General features: G+C 47.0%; 1 protein-coding gene across 1 annotated transcript in view; it reads left to right on the forward strand.

The window, feature by feature from the left end:
• Positions 1-15,654, forward strand: part of gfra4a (GDNF family receptor alpha 4a) — a 194,300-nt gene extending 178,646 nt beyond the window's left edge. The window contains exon 8 of the mRNA XM_085975585.1: positions 13,569-15,654. Coding sequence (XP_085831711.1) covers positions 13,569-13,706 — 138 coding nt within the window. The 3' untranslated portion in view covers positions 13,707-15,654. The remainder of the gene's footprint in view (positions 1-13,568) is intronic.
• Positions 15,655-16,946: the final 1,292 nt, after the last annotated feature.

Consider the following 16,946-nt stretch of genomic DNA (forward strand, 5'->3'; position numbering starts at 1 on the left):
TCTCTCTCCCCCCTCCAATTCCCCCTCTCCCCCCTCCGATTCCCCCTCTCCCCCCTCCGATTCCCTCTCTCTCCCCCCTCCGATTCCCCCTCTCCCCCCCTCCGATTCCCCCTCTCTCCCCCCTCAGATTCCCCCTCTCTCCCCCCCTCCGATTCCCCCTCTCTCCCCCCTCAGATTCCCCCTCCGATTCCCCCTCCCCCTTCCCCCCTCCGATTCCCCCTCTCCCCCCTCCGATTCCCCCTCTCCCCCCTCCGATTCCCCCTCTCCCCCCTCCGATTCCCCCTTCCCCCCTCCGATTCCCCCTCTCCCCCTTCCGATTCCCCCTCTCCCCCTTCCGATTCCCCTCTCCCCCTTTGATTCCCCCTCTCCCCCTTCCCCCCTCCGATTCCCCCTCTCTCCCCTCTCCGATTCCCCCTCTAATTACCCCTCTCTCCCCCCTCCGATTCCCCCTCTCCCCCCTCCGATTCCCCCTCCACCCCCTTCCCCCCTCCGATTCCCCCTCTCCCCCTTTGATTCCCCCTCTCCCCCTTCCGATTCCCTCTCCCCCTTCCCCCCTCCGATTCCCCCTCTCCCCTCTGATTCCCCCTCTAATTACCCCTCTCTCCCCTCTCCGATTCCCCCTCTCCGATTCCCCCTCCGATTCCCTCTCCCTCCGATTCCCTCTCCCCCCTCCGATTCCCTCTCTCCCCCCCTCCGATTCCCTCTCTCCCCCCTCCGATTCCCTCTCTCCCCCTTCCGATTCCCCCTCTCCCCTTCCCCCCCTCCGATTCCCCCTCTCCCCCCTCCAATTTACCCTCTACCCCCTCCGATTCCCTCCCCCCTCCCCGATTCCCCCTCCACCCCCCTCCGATTCCCTCTCCCCCCTCCCCGATTCCCCCTCCACCCCCCTCCGATTCCCTCTCCACCCCCCTCTCTCTCCCCCCCTCCGATTCCCTCTCTCCCCCCCCTCCGATTCCCTCTCTCCCCCCCTCCGATTCCCTCTCCCCCCCCTCCGATTCCCTCTCTCCCCCCCTCCGATTCCCTCTCCCCCCCCTCCGATTCCCTCTCTCCCCCCCTCCGATTCCCTCTCTCCCCCCCTCCGATTCCCTCTCTCCCCCCTCCGATTCCCCCTCTCCCCCCCTCCGATTCCCTCTCTCGCCCCCCCCTCCCCCCTCCGATTCCCTCTCTCCCCCCCTCCGATTCCCTCTCTCGCCCCCCCCTCCCCCCTCCGATTCCCCTCTCTCCCCCCTCCGATTCCCCTCTCTCCCCCCTCCGATTCCCCTCTCTCCCCCCTCCGATTCCCCTCTCTCCCCCCTCCGATTCCCTGTCTTCAAGGTAGAAGACACTAACAACATCCCAATAATGGATAATCAAGGGGCCACAGGGAGGGGGAACTAAAGACAATCACTATCACTAAGGAAATAGTACTTGGTAAAATAATGGGACTAAAAGATGACAAGTCCCCTGGACCAGATGGCCTGCATCCCAGGGACTTAAAAGAAGTGGATGCATTGGTTGCAATATACCAAAATTCCCTGGACTCGAGAGGTCCCAGTGGATTGGAAAACCGCAACTGTCATGCCCCTGTTTAAGAAAGGCGTGAGACAGAAAGCAGGAAACTATAGACCAGTTAACCAAACATCTGTCGTTGGGAAACTGCTGGAGTCCTTCATTAAGGAAGCAGTAGCAGGGCATTTGGATAATCATAATGCAGTCAAGCAGAGTCAGCATGGTTTTATGAAAGGGAAATCATGTTTAACAAACTTGCTGGAGTTCTTTGAGGAGGTAACGAACAGGCTGGACAAAGGTGAACCAGTGGATGTGGTGTATTTAGATTTCCAGAAGGCATTCGATAAGGTGTCACATAAAAGGTTACTGCATAAGATAAGAGCTCATGGAATTGGGGGTAATATATTAGCGTGGATAGAGAATTGGCTAACTAACAGAAAGCAGAGAGTCGGGATAAATGGGTCATTTTCCAGTTGGCAAACAGTAACTAGTGGGGTGCCACAGGGATCAGTGCTGGGGCCTCAACTATTTACAATCTACATTAATGACTTGGATGAAGGGACCAAGTGTAATGCAGCCAAGTTTGTGGATGATACAAAGATGAGTGGGAAAGCAAGTTGTGCAGAGGACCAAAATAACCTGCAAAGGGATCTAGTTTAAGTGAGTGGGCAAACATTTGGCAGATGGAGTATAATGTGGGAAAGTGCGAGGTTATACACTTTGGCAGGAAAAATAAAAAAGCAAATTATTTAAATGGAGAGAGATTACAAAATGCTACAGTTCAGAGGAACCTGGGGGTCATAGAGTCATAGAGTTTTACAGCACAGAAAGAGGCCCTTCAGCCCATCGTGTCTGCGCCGTCCATCAATCCCTGTCCAGTCTAATCCCATTTTCCAGCATTTGGTCCATAGCCTTGTATGCAATGGCATTTCAAGTGCTCATCCAAATGCTTCTTGAATGTTGTCAGGGTTCCTGCCTCTACCACCCTTTCAGGCAGAGAGTTCCAGATTCCAACCACCCTCTGGGTGAAAAAGTTCCTCCTCAAATCCCCTCTAAATCTCCTGCCCCTTACCCTGAATCTATGCCCCCTTGTTATTGACCCCCCTACTATGGGGAAAAGTTCCTCTTTATCTACCCTATCTATGCCCCTCATCATTTTGTACACCTCAATCAGGTCCCCCCTCAGCCTTCTTTGCTCCAAGGAAAACAACCCCAGCCTGTTTAGTCTTTCTTCATAGCTGAGGCGCTCCATCCCAGGTAACATCCTGGTGAATCTTCTCTGCACCCTCTCCAAAGCAATCACATCCTTCCTATAGTGAGGTGACCAGAACTGCACACAGTACTCCAGCTGTGGCCTCACCAGCGTTTTGTACAGCTCCATCATAACCTCCCTGCTCTTATATTCTATGCCTCGGCTAATGAAGGCAAGTATCCCATATGCCTTTTTAACCACCTTATCTACCTGTTCCGCTGCCTTCAGGGATCTATGTACATGCACACCAAGGTCCCTCTGACCCTCTGTACTTCCTAGGGTCCTATCACTCATTGTGTACTCCCTTGCCTTATTTGTCCGTCCAAAATGCATCACCTCGCACTTTTCAGGGTTAAATTCCATTTGCCACTTTTCCGCCCATCTGACCAACTCGTTTATATCTTCCTGTAGCCTGAGGCTTTCCTCCTCACAATTTACCACCCCACCAATTTTCATGTCATCTGCAAACTTACTGATCATACCTTTTACATTCTCATCCAAATCATTTATGTAGATCACAAACAGCAAGGGACCCAGCACCGATCCCTGAGGTACCCCACTAGACACAGGCTTCCAGTCACAAAAGCAACCTTCGACCATCACCCTCTGCCTCCTGCCACTCAGCCAGTTAAGGATCCAACGCGCCAAGGCACCCTGGATCCCATGGGCTCTTACCTTCTTGACCAGTCTCCTATGCGGGACTTTGTCAAAAGCTTTACTGAAGTCCATGTAAACCACATCCACCCCCCTAGTCACCCCCTCGAAAAATTCAATCAGATTTGTCAGACATGATTTACCCTTGACAAAGCCATGCTGACTATCCCCGATTAATCCTTGCCTCTCCAAGTGGAGACTAATTTTGTCCCTCAGAATTTTTTCCAATAATTTCCCTACCACAGATGTTAGGCTCACTGGCCTGTAATTCCCTGGTTTATCCCTGCTACCCTTCTTGAATAATGGTACTACGTTAGCTGTTCTCCAGTTCTCTGGTACATCCCCTGTGGCCAGAGGTTCTGAAAATTTGTGTCAGAGCCCCTGCAATCTCCTCCCTTGCCTCACACAACAGCCTGGGATACATCTCGTCTGGGCCTGGGGATTTATCCACTTTTTGGCCTGCTAAAACCGCTAGTACCTCCTCCCTCTCGATGCTAATATGTTCAAGTATGTCACAGTCCCCTTGCCCGATTTCTATGTCTGCATCGTCTTTCTCCATAGTGAACAGATGCAAAAAATTCATTTAAAACCCCGCCTACATCATCTGGCTCTACACAGATTGCCACTTTGGTCCCTAATGGGCCCTACCCTTTCCCTGGTTATCCTCTTGCCCTTAATATACTTATAAAACATCTTAGGATTTTCCTTTATTTTGCTCGCCAGTGTTATTTCATGGCCCCTCCTCGCCCTCCTAATTTCTTTTTTAAGTATGCCCCTACACTTTTTATACTCCTCTAGGGCTTCCTCCGTCTTTAGTCTTTTGTAACTGCCAAAAGCCCCCCTTTTTTTCCTAATGCATTTTTGTATATCCCTTGTCATCCAAGGTTCCCTTTGCTTGTTGGTCCCACCCTTGACCTTTACAGGAACATGTTGGCGTTGTACTCTCTCTATTTCCCTTCTGAAAGTCTCCCACTGTTTTGATGTGGATTTTCCTATAAGTAGCTGCTCCCAGTCCACTTTGGCCAGATCCTGCCTTATCATATTAAAATCGGCCTTCCCCCAATTTAGAACCCTTATTTCCGGGCCGTCTTTGTCTTTTTCCATGACCACCTTAAATCTCACCGTATTATGGTCACTATCGCCAAAATGCTCTCCTACTGACACTTCCACCACTTGCCCGGCTACATTCCCTAGAATTAGGTCCAGTACCGCCCCCTCGCTTGTAGGACTTTCTACATGTTGGCTCAAAAAGCTCTCCTGGATGCACTTTAAGAATTCTGCACCCTCTAAGCCTTTCACACTCTGACTATCCCAATTAATATTGGGGAAGTTGAAATCCCCCACTATTATTACCCTATTATTCTCGCACTTCTCTGAGATTTGCCTACATATCTGTTCCTCTATCTCCCCGACTGTTTGGGGGCCTATAGTACACTCCCAGCAAGGTGCTTGCCCCCTTTTTGTTTTTAAGTTCTACCCATATGGCCTCATTAGAGGAACCCGCTAATATATCATCCCTCCTTACAGCAGTAATCGACTCCTTAATTAATATTGCAACACCCCCTCCCCTTTTACACCCCCCTCTGTCTCTCCTGAAGATTCTATACCCCGGAATATTGAGCTGCCAGTCCTGACCCTCCCTCAACCATGCCTCCGTGATAGCAACAATATCGTACTCCCATGTGTTCAACAACAACTTCAGTTCATCCACCTTATTTGCAAGACTCCTTGCATTAAAATAAATGCCTTCCAGCCTTGCCATATTTCCTTTTGCCCTCACATATTTTCTCTGCCTTCCCAGCTGACTTGTTTTTTTTCCTCTGTATTTGGCTGTAAATCACCCCCTACTTTTGCTCCACTCTGTATCCCATCCCCCTGCCAAGTTAGTTTAAACCCCCCCCCCCCAAGCAGTGCTAGCAAACCTCCCCGCAAGGATATTGGTCCCCCTCTGGTTCAGGTGTAGACCGGCCGACTTGTACAAGTCCCACCTTTCCCAGAAGCAGGCCCAGTGATCCAGGAAACTAAAGCCCTCCCCCCTGCACCATCCCTTTAGCCACGCATTCATCTGTTCTATCTTTCTATTCCTATACTCACTAGCACGTGGCACCGGGAGTAATCCAGAGATTACAACCTTTGAGGTCCTGCTCTTTAATCTTCCACCTAGCTCCCTAAATTCTTGCTGCAGGACCTCATCCCTCTTTTTACCTATGTCGTTGGTACCAATGTGGACCACGACCTCTGCCTGTTCAACCTCCCCCTCCAGGGTCCTTGTGCACGAAACACAAAAAGTTAGCATGCAGGTACAGCAAGTAATCAAAAAGGCAAATGGAATGTTGGCCTTTATTTCAAAGGGGTTGGAGTATAAAAGCAGGGAAGTCCTGCTACAACTGTACAGGGTATTGGTGAGACCACACCTGGAGTACTGCGTACAGTTATGGTCTCCTTATTTAAGGAAGGATATACTTGCATTGGAGGCAGTTCAGAGACGATTCACTAGGTTAATTCCAGAGATGAGGGGTTTGACTTTATGAGGAAAGGTTGAGCAGGCTGGGCCTATACTCATTGGAATTTAGAAGAGTGAGAGGTGATCTTATTGAAACATATAAGATACTGAGGGGGCTCGACAAGGTAGATGCAGAGAGGATGTTTCCCCTCATGGGGAAATCTAGAACGCAGGGGCACAGTTTTAGAATAAAGGGTCGCCCTTTTAGAACTGAGATGAGGAGGAATTTCTTCTCTCAGAGGGTCGTAAATCTGTGGAATTCTCTGCCCCAGAGAGCCGTGGAGGCTGGGTCATTAAATACATTTACGGTGGAGATACAGATTTTTGCAAGATAAGGGAGTGAAGGGTTATGGGGAGCGGGCAGGGAAGTGGCTTTGAGCCCAAGATCAGCCATGATCGTATTGAATGGCAGAGCAGGCTCGAGGGGCCAAGTGGCCTATTCCTGCTCCTAGTTCTTATGTTCTTATGTTCTCGGGATGTGGCTGTCGCTGGCAAATCCGGCCATTTATTACCCATCCCTAGTTGCCCTTGAAACGGTGGTGGTGGGCAGTCATCTTGAACCGCTCGTGATTTGACACAACAGAGTGACTTGCTAGGCTACTTCAGAGGGCAGTTAAGAATCAACCAAGTTGGTGTGGAACCGGAATCACGTATAGGCCAGACCGGCGAAGGACGGCAGGTTTCCTTCCCTAAAAGGACATCAGTCAACCAGTTGGGTTTTTACAACAACCAACCAGTCACTTTCACTAATACCAGCTTTAAAAGAAAACTCAATTCAAATTCTCAAACTGCCATGGTGGGACATGAACTCACATTCTCTGGATTATTAGTCTAGGCTTCTGCATTACTGGTCCAGTAACATAAGCACCACACTATTGTACCGCATTTGAATTTTAATTCACCGCCCCATTCCCACTCAGACCTCACTGTACTCGGGCTCTTGTATTGTTCCACGGAAGCTCAGCGTAAACTTGAGGAACAGCACCTCATCTTCCGATTAGGCACTTTACAGCCTTCTGGACTCAACATCGAGTTCAACAATTTCAGATCATCTCGGCCCCCATTATATTTTTACTTATATTTTTTATCCACACCTTTGTTTTGGCCTCTCCCCCCTTTTTTTTCCTCTCCCTCATGGCAGCTGTCTCCCATTCTGCCAGCGCATTTCACACCTAATCTAGAGCCGTCTTTTGTCTCCACTAGTCCTATCACCATCTCGTCTGGTTTTGAATACCTCTTAATGTCTCTTCACTTCTCTTTTGTTCTCTCATCCCCATTTCCCAGCCCCCAAACTGGCCTTTTAATCGGTTTCATTTCCTGTGCTTCTTCAGTCTTGACAAAGGGTATCGACCTGAAACGTTGACTCTATTTCTCTCTTCACGGATGTTGCCTGGCCTGCTGAGTTTTTCCAGCATTTTCTGTTGTTATTTCGGATTTCCAGCATCTGCAGTATTTTGCTATCACACTATTGTACCCCGTTGGTAATGCTGCATTATACTCTATTCTAATGTTACATTAAATACCACCAATCCAAAAGAAACAGTGGAAACAAAGATAGATCACAGGATGGCTTAACTTGACAGTGTAAAACAAGATCTGGCAACAACCGAGTAAAGGGAGGAATGTGGTGCCTCAGGGCTTCAAAAATAGAATGAAAGCCAACGTGAAATTATTGGGTGTCCAGCAGCAAATGTGTTTAAAATGGGATCCGTCCACATTCTATTAAAGTGAATTGGAAATGGGGGAACTGGAGGCAGACTCTGTGATTGTATCACTAATACACTGCAGTCACAACCTGTCTGTGCTTATCACCGAGAAATAAATTGAGGTCATGGCCTGTAGTAAGGAGGTGTGAAGAACATTAAGGTACACTGTTTATCAATCAAGTCAAAGCAGATCTCATGAAGGAGAGTGACAATGGGTTTGAAAGTTCCCAACAAGTAGAATAAAAGTGCATTAAACTCACTACTTTTATAGGCAGCATCCAGAATTAAGAAAGACTTTCTTTCTTTACTGTTGGACGCTGCCTAGAAAATACGACACATCAGCTAGCTTGCAAAGTTTATTGTCGTATTAGGACAGATTGTGCTTTCTGATGGTATGTTTTCATTTTTTAATTCCTACGAGCATGCATACAGTTCCCACCACTTAAATCGCCCGCATTTAAATTGGGCAATTGTTTAAATTAAATAGCACTAGCCGTATACCAACTACAACAGGTCAGTCTGCATCTGAAACAGAAAAGACCATTGGACATTGCAAGCCAGTTCTGGTTCTATTTCAGATTTCCGGGATTTTGTTTTTCTTTTTTAATCTTTGAATACATATATAATTCTGTCCTACTAAAGTCTTCCTCCAGTACCTCCGATGGCTCAGTTAACTTCACTATCCCAGTGTTTTACTGAGCTGTGCAGATTAGGAAGGTTCCCAGCTTCAATTTCCAAATTTGTGCTGTTTACAGCAACGGTACAACTGGTCGCAGTGCTAATACCCGACTGATACCTGGGATGGCAGGAATGACGTAAGAGGAGAGATTGGGTCGATTGGGCTTATATTCGCTAGAATTTTGAAGAATGAGAGGGGATCTCATTGAAACTTATAAAATTCTAACAGGACTAGACAGACTAGATGCAGGAAGGATGTTCCCGATGGCCGGGGAGTCCAGAACCAGGGGTCACAGTCTAAGGATAAGGGCGGTTAAGAAGGCAAATGGTATGTTGGCCTTCGTAGCGAGAGGGTTGGAGTACAGGAACAAGGATGTTTGTACAGGGCCTTGGTGAGACCACACCTTGAGTATTGTGTGCAGTTTTGGTCGCCTTATCTGAGGAAGGATGTTCTTGCCATGGAAGGAGTGCAGTGAAGATTCACCAGACTGATACCTGGGATGGCAGGAATGACGTATGAGGAGAGATTGGGTCGATTGGGCTTGTACTCGCTGGAGTTTAGAAGAATGAGAGGGGATCTCATCGAAACTTATAAAATTCTAACAGGACTAGACAGACTAGATGCTGGAAGGATGTTCCCGATGGTCGGGGAGTCCAGAACCAGGGGTCACAGTCTAAGGATAAGGGGTAAGCCATTTAGGACAGAGATGAGGAGGAATTTCTTCACCCAGAGAGTGGTGAACCTGTGGAATTCTCTGACAAAGAAGGCAGTAGAGGCCAATTCATTAAATATATTCAAGAAGGAGTTTCTTAAGGCTAACAGGATCAAGGGATATGGGGAGAAAGCAGGGACCGGGTACTGAATTTGGATGATCAGCCATGATCGCATTAAATGGCGGAACAGGCTCGAGGGGCCGAATGGCCTACTCCTGCTCCTATCTTCTACGTTTCTAAGGAGAGGGAGATCAACTTCTGCTGGGAAGTGGGAAGGTCAGACCGGAAAAATGGTGGACTTGGCTGTGATGTTGCTGCCTCTCAGGGTCAAATAGCCCGTCAATGCTCATTATCTGCTCTCTTCTATGGAGAATGCCCACTGGAGTTTTCCATCACCTGTAACTCAACAACACTTTCAGGAGGAGGAGTAAAGAAAATCTAGGGATGGAGGAAAGCACTTGTTTTTCTTTATTTCTGTCTCCCCGGAGCCCTCATGTTGATATTATTACTTACTCTGAGAAAACTACACAGGTTAACTGGGAACCTTTGTGCTAAAAATGCCATGAATATTCTTAGAATGGAATAGATCGTGATTTCACACAGCAGTTGTTGCAGAAGGCACGGCAACCATTTTATTATGGATATGAGGGTTCCCTAAAGAAGTAGCTTAGGCGTTCAGCAGGATGTATCTTAGATGAGAGTCTGGTGCACCATTCTTCCTGTTTGCACTGGTGTCTCTACAGCTACGTTCTTATGGCCAGTCCTGCGTCCTGCTTCGGCCTGGATTGCCGATTGTCCTCCTCTTCCGTAGTGCGTGGAACAATTTTCCTGCTGTCAGTTCTAAATTTACGTCTCACTCATTTCCATTTATATCCTCTGGGATCCACTTTCTTGGTGTATTCCAGAGTATCCTTGCAGTAATTATAAATGTGCAGTTCACATTCTGTCTTCATGCAGGGATGAAGGACTTCAGTTATGTGGAGAGATTGGAGAAGCTGCAATTGTTCTTCTTAGAGCAGAGGTGGTTAAAGGTAGATTTAATTCAAGAGTAAAATTTTGCATGGCTATGGGAAAGAGCAGGGGATAGCTTTCAAATGCCGACACAGGCACGATGGGCCTCCTTCTGTGCTGTATCATTCTATGATTCTATGACAGATAGAGCTATAGATAGGCAGTGCAAGAAAAGTACATAGATAAATACAGACTGATAAATGGACAGATAGCGATTGCTTGATATAACAATATACATAGAGATAGACACAAAGAGATTGATAGATTGACACAGACAGAAAGATTGACTGGTGGACAGGCAGATAGGTAGATAAGAACATAAGAAATAGGAGCAGGAGTAGGTCATTTGGCCCCTCGAGCCTGCTCCGCCATTCAATGCAATCATGGTTGATCATCCAAATTCAGTACCCTGTCCCTGCCTTCTCCCCATGCCCCTTGATCCCTTTAGCCTTGAGAAATATATCCAACTCCTTCTTGAATATATTTAATGAATGAATTGGCCTCTACTGCCTTCTGTGGTAGAGAATTCCACAGGCTCATCACTCTCTGGGTGAAGAAATTCCTCCTCATTTCTGTCCTAAATGGCTTACCCCTTATCCTTAGACTGTGACCCCTGGTTCTGGACTCCCCGACCATCGGGAACATTCTTCCTGCATCTAGTCTGTCCAGTCCTGTCAGAATATTATAAGTTTCAATGAGATCCCCTCTCATTCTTCTAAACTCCAGCGAGTACAAGCCCAATCGACCCAATCTCTCCTCGTACGTCATTCCTGCCATCCCAGGTATCAGCCTGGTGAATCTTCGCTGAATTCCTTCCATGGCAAGAACATCCTTCCTCAGATAAGGTGACCAAAACTGCACACAATACTCAAGGTGTGGTCTCACCAAGGCCCTGTACAACTGCAGCAAGACATCCTTGTTCCTGTACTCAAACCCTCTCGCTACGAAGGCCAACATACCATTATTTGTAGCAAGACTTCCCTACTTTTATACACCATCCCCCTTGCAATAAAGGTCACCATTCCATTTGCCTTCCTAATTACTTGCTGTACCTGCATGCTAACTTTTTGTGTTTCATGTACGAGGACCCCCAGATCCCTCTGTACCACAGCATTATGTAGTCTCTCCATTTAAATAATAATTTGCTTTTTTATTTTTCCCACCAAAGTGGATAACCTCACATTTTCCCACATTATACTCCATCTGCCAAATTTTTGCCCACTCACTTAAACTATCTATATCCCTTTGCAGACTCTGTGTCCTCCTCACAACTTGCTTTCCCGCCTATCTTTGTATCATCAGCAAATTTGGCTGCACTACACTCGGTCCCTTCATCCAAGTCATTAATACAGATTGTAAATAGTTGAGGCCCCAGCACTGATCCCTGTGGCACCCCACTAGTTACAGTTTGCCAACCGGAAAATGACCCATTTATCCCGACTCTCTGTTTTCTGTTAGTTAGTCATTCCTCTATCCGTGCTAATATATTACCCCCAATCCCATGAGCTCTTATCTTGTGCAATAACCTTTTATGTGGCACCTTATCGAATGCCTTCTGGAAATCCAAATACACCACATCTACTGGATCCCCTTTATCCACCCTGCTCGTTACATCCTTAAAGAACTCCAGTAAATTTGTCAAACACGATTTCCCTTTCATAAAACCATGTTGACTCTGCTTGATTGTATTATAGATAAGTGAGAACCAGTGGATGTGGTGTATTTGGACTTTCAGAAGGCTTTCGATAAGGTCCCACATAAGAGGTTAGCGTGCAAAATTAAGGCACATGGGATTGGGGGCAAGGTATTGACTTGGATAGAGAACTGGTTGGCGGACAGAAAGCAAAGAGTTGGAATAAACGGGTCGTTTTCCGAGTGGCAGGCAGTGACTAGTGGGGTACCGCAAGGATCGGTCCTAGGACCCCATCTGTTCACAATATATATTAATGATCTGAACGAGGGAATTGGATGTAATATCTCCAAATTTGCAGACGACACAAAGCTGGGTGGGAGGGTATGCTGTGAGGAGGATGTCGTGAAACTCCAGTACAATTTGGACAGGTTGGGTGATTGGGCAGAAACATGGCAAATGCACTATAATAATGTGGATAAATGTGAGGTTATCCACTTTGGTGGCAAAAACAGGAAGGCAGATTATTTGAATGGCAATAGATTGGGAGAAGGGGAAGTGCAAAGAGACCTGGGTGTTCTTGTGCACCAGTCGCTGAAGGTAAGCATGCAGGTGCAGCAGGCGGTTAAGAAGGCAAATGGTATGTTGGCCTTTGTAGCAAGAGGGTTCAAGTACAGGAACAAGGATGTCTTGCTACAGTTGTACAGGGCCTTGGTGAGACCGCACCTTGAGTATTGTGGGCAGTTTTGGTCGCCTTATCTGAGGAAGCACGTTCTTGCCATGGAAGGAGTGCAGCGAAGATTCACCAGGCTGATACCTGGGATGGCAGGAATGACGTACGAGGAGAGATTGTGTCGATTGGGCTTATACTCACTGGAGTTTAGAAGATTGAGAGGGGATCTCATCGAAACCTATAAAATTCTGTCAGGCCTGGACAGACTAGATGCAGGAAGGATGTTTCTGATGGCCAGGGCGTCCAGAACCAGATTTAGTCTAAGGATAAGAGGTAAGCCATTTAGGACTGAAATGAGGAGGAATTTCTTCACCCAGAGTGGTGAACCTGTGGAATTCTCTGCCACGGAGGGCGGTGGAGGCCAGTTCATTAAATATATTCAAGAAAGAGTTGGATATATTTCTTAAAGCTAACGGGATCAAGGGATATGGGGAGAAGGCAGGGACAGGGTACTGAATTTGGATGATCAGCCATGATCTCAATGAATGGCGGAGCAGGCTCGAAGGGCCGAATGGCCTACTCCTGCTGCTATCTTCTATGATTTTCTAAATGTCCTGCTATTACTTCCTTAATAATGGATTCCAGCATTTTCCCAATGACAGATGTTAGGCTAACTGGCCTATAGTTTCCAATAGTCAGGCAGATAGACCCACACTTGCTTAAAAATCTGTTCTGGCGAAGGGTCATCGACCTGAAACGTTAACACCCTCTACAATGCTGCTGAGTGTTGCCAGCATTTTCTGTTGTTGTTTCAGATTTCCAGCATCTGCAGTATTTGCTATGGTAGATAGATAGATAGATAGATAGAGGCAGGTAGATAGATAGATAGAGGCAGGTAGATAGAGAGAGAGAGGCAGGTAGATAGATATAGATAGATAGAGGCAGGTAGAGAGGCAGATAGATAGATAGATATAGAGAGGCAGGTAGATAGATAGATAGATGAAAACGGATGATGACTGGTTAGATAGTCAAATAGGTAGATTAATATTAGACAAGACAGATGGTTAAACAGACAAATGGTCAAATAGACAGATAGATGCATGGCCAACTTTCAAAAAGGAATTGGATATACAATTGAAAAGGAAAACATTTGCAGGGCTGTATGAATTGGATAAGCTCTTTCAAAAGGGCCAGCAGAGTCAGCGACGGGCCGAGTGCGCTGCGCCATTCACCTGTCCTGTGCTCTTGCCTTTTTGCAGGTTGCTGACGAGAGCCGGTTGTGGGGAGAGGCGACCGGCTCAGCCCCCGGCCTGGCGGCGGCGGCCGTCGTGCGCTCACAATCTCGGCTGGCCTGGAGCCTGCTGCTCGCCGCGCTGCACACCCACTGCCTGATGTGAAGGGAAGGGAGCCCCCGGGAGAGGGGGAGACACGGCGCGGGGATTTCGGACACGGCCCTGGGCTGAGAACTGCCAGAGGAGGAGGAGGAGGACACACCCACACCCCGCCATCAGCAGAGGACGTGAAGAAGGATCTCCACCATCAGTAGCAACTTCTTCTCTCCACACTCACAATCTATCACTTTGCTCACCTCCCTCCGGGCCCAGGAAGACTTTCAATTTAAATTTTTAAAAAAGGAACACAAGAAGTTTTGTGCAGTGTCGTCGAAACGCCATTTAAATAATAATAATAGAAGATTCTTAACGGCCAACTGCCAATGAAAACGGAACACGAGACCAGAAACTCTGCAGCAGGGGGAAGCCATTTTGCGACGCACGCTTCGGCCGGGGGAAGCCATTTTGCGACGCAGCTTTCCGCCGGGGGAAGCCATTTTGCGACGCACGCTCCCTCGGACGAAGAGGTGCTGGTGCCCGGCCTCGGCTCGGAATTGTCTCCTCTTAAGTCATCGTCAACAAAACATTAAAAAAAACACGCACACACATCGGTGAGAGGCCGGTGCGCTTCCAGCAGCTCGTCAACGCCGCCTCCTGAACGCAAGGACGATTTTTTGAAACGAAGGCAGCCGCTTAAGGTCCCTGCCTGGAGGACGGGGCGGGACACCGGTGGCTCCAGCCGCACATCCCAAAGCTTTGGTTTCCTTTCGACGGATTTCACTTGATTCGTCGTCATTGCAACTTAACAATGTTAAAATAAGCTTCAGTGCCCATTTTGTGTGATGTACCAGGTCGGATCGCAAATGATGCATTTATCAATAGGTGTAAAGTGTAAAATAAAAACAGAAAATGCTCAGCAGGTCAGGCAGCATCTGTGGAGAGAGAAACCGAGTCAACGTTTCAGGTCGATGACCCTTCGTGTAAAGTGTAAGCTATGAATTTGCCAGGTATTAAGAAACGGTTGAATGAAGTAGGAGGTTGGCACGTTTATTTTTGAAGCAGTTGCCATTTAATTCCACTATTGAGGGTTAACTTCTCATAATTCTCATTACCATAAACGATGGGCGATTCAACTAAATTCCAATACAGCGTCTTTCAAACTTATTTCAAAGGTGGGGGTGGGGGGGACCCTCCTAGTCATTATTGGCACTCCCTACAAATCTCACATCCTCAGGATTTCCCAACCCTCCCCTCCCCTCCCATTTACTCGCTTCTGAAAGAGGGCATCAGCTACCCAAAGAAAAACTGTGCTATCATTTAAGACATTTTTATCTATGCAGCAACAGAAATTATGTCCTAATTTTTTTCTCCAAATACAGCATTCTTGAGATAATATGTTTGCAGCCCAGCTCAGTTGAACATAAATCTAATGGCCTCATGGATCCCCTTGAAGACCCCCTAGAGTCCATGGACCCCCGAATATCAAAGCCCTGTATTTTCTCTGAAGTGATGTAGAAGGATGATTCATGCTGTTTGCTGCAAGATGATATTTCATGTTGCCCCAATACTTTGATTCCCCTTTTTAGGAATCTTTACTCTTTTATACGCAACGCTAGACTGTGTTCACTGACCTACATTGACTCGCGGTCCAGCAGTGCCTCAAATTTAAAATTCTCATCCTTTTATTCAAATCGCTCCATGGCCTCGCCCCTCCCTATCTCTGTAGCCTCCTACAACCCTCCGAGACATCTGCGTTCCTCCAATTCTGGCCTCTTGTCCGCCCAGCATTGGTGGCCATACCTTCAGCTGTCTAGGCGCCCAAGCTCTGGAATTCTCTCCTTAAACTTCTCCACCTCGCTCTCCTTTTAAGATGCTCCTTAAAACCTACCTCTTTGATAAAGCTTTTGGTCACCTGTCCTGTTATCTCTTTATGTAGCTTGGTGTCAAATTTTGTCTGATACGCTCCTGTGAAGCAGCTTGGGACGTTTTACTATGTTAAAAGCGCTATATAAATGCAAGTTGTTTTGTGATTTCTTTGTCCCAGACTATTCCCATAGCTGAGCCCCAGCTCCATACGTCTCAGGGAGAGTGTTTTCACTTTCCCAGATATCTGGGTAAATTTGCAGTGCCCAGGAATTGGATAGAGAACCCTCTGCAGTTTATTTAATCAAGTGACCCTCTTTAAAACAGAATAACAGTACAGTGGGCATTGATTTAGGCTTTTTAAGTACAATTAAACAGTAGAAGAAAAAGTGAATAGTAGCCAGCACACAGGATATACTTTTACAATAGTTATTAAGCTTACTCTTCAAACAGGAGAAAGGAATGAATAGTTTGCAACTGCAGTGCTAAACTATGGTATAAGAAATAACAACAGAAAATACTGGAAAAACTCAGCAGGCCAGAGAAATAGAGTCAACGTTTCAGGTCGAAACCCTTCGTCAGGACAGGGTTTCGACCTGAAACGTTGACTCTATTTCTCTCTCCACGGATGTTGCCTGGCCTGCTGAGTTTTTCCAGCATTTTCTGTTGTTATTTCGGATTTCCAGCATCCGCAGTATTTTGCTGTCGTATGGTATAAGAAATCTTGTTCCTTTTTCTCGACATCTACAAAGCTACCAGGCCTGACCCATCTCTTTTGTAGACTTCAGAATGACTCACTGACTTTAACAATTCAGGTTGATAAATACCTTTTTAAAAGGGCGACCTAGACCAATGGATTTAAATAACCGAGTTAAATTAAAAAGGAAACTGCCAATCACACACCTATTTGAACCAATCCCACAAGATGTTTGTATTTGAACTGAATGGCCTAAGTGGCTTTCTGTGTGACCTAAGTATGCTATTTGAGAATAGTAGGTGAGAGGGCATTATAGATGTGTTTAATCCTCGGCTGATGTTGACACAGACAGATATATACACAAACACTTTGTTAGGTCACTGGCAAGCAAGCTGGAGCAAAACACCCGGCTGCTTTTCTGCTCACTGGAGCCAACTGTAATGCTTACTACAATTAGGTGTCAGCCATGGTTCAGTTGGTAGCACTGTTCCTGAGAGTCTGAAGGTTGTGGGTTTAAGCCCCACTCCAGAGACTTGAGCACATAATCTAGGCTGGCACCTCAGTACAGAACTGAGGAAGTGCTGCACAGTCTGAGGTGCCATCTTTCGGATAAGACGGTAAACCAAAGCTGCGTCTGCCCCCTCGTGAACGTAAAAGATCCCAGGGCACTATATCGAAGAAGAGCAGGGGAGTTCTTCCCCGGTGTCCTGGCCGATATTTATCCCTCAATCAACATCACTAAAACA

The sequence above is a fragment of the Somniosus microcephalus genome, chromosome 2 (genome assembly GCF_052327205.1).
Source record: "Somniosus microcephalus isolate GS21.2 chromosome 2, FLI_Smic_1.0, whole genome shotgun sequence".
Classification (NCBI taxonomy): domain Eukaryota; kingdom Metazoa; phylum Chordata; class Chondrichthyes; order Squaliformes; family Somniosidae; genus Somniosus; species Somniosus microcephalus.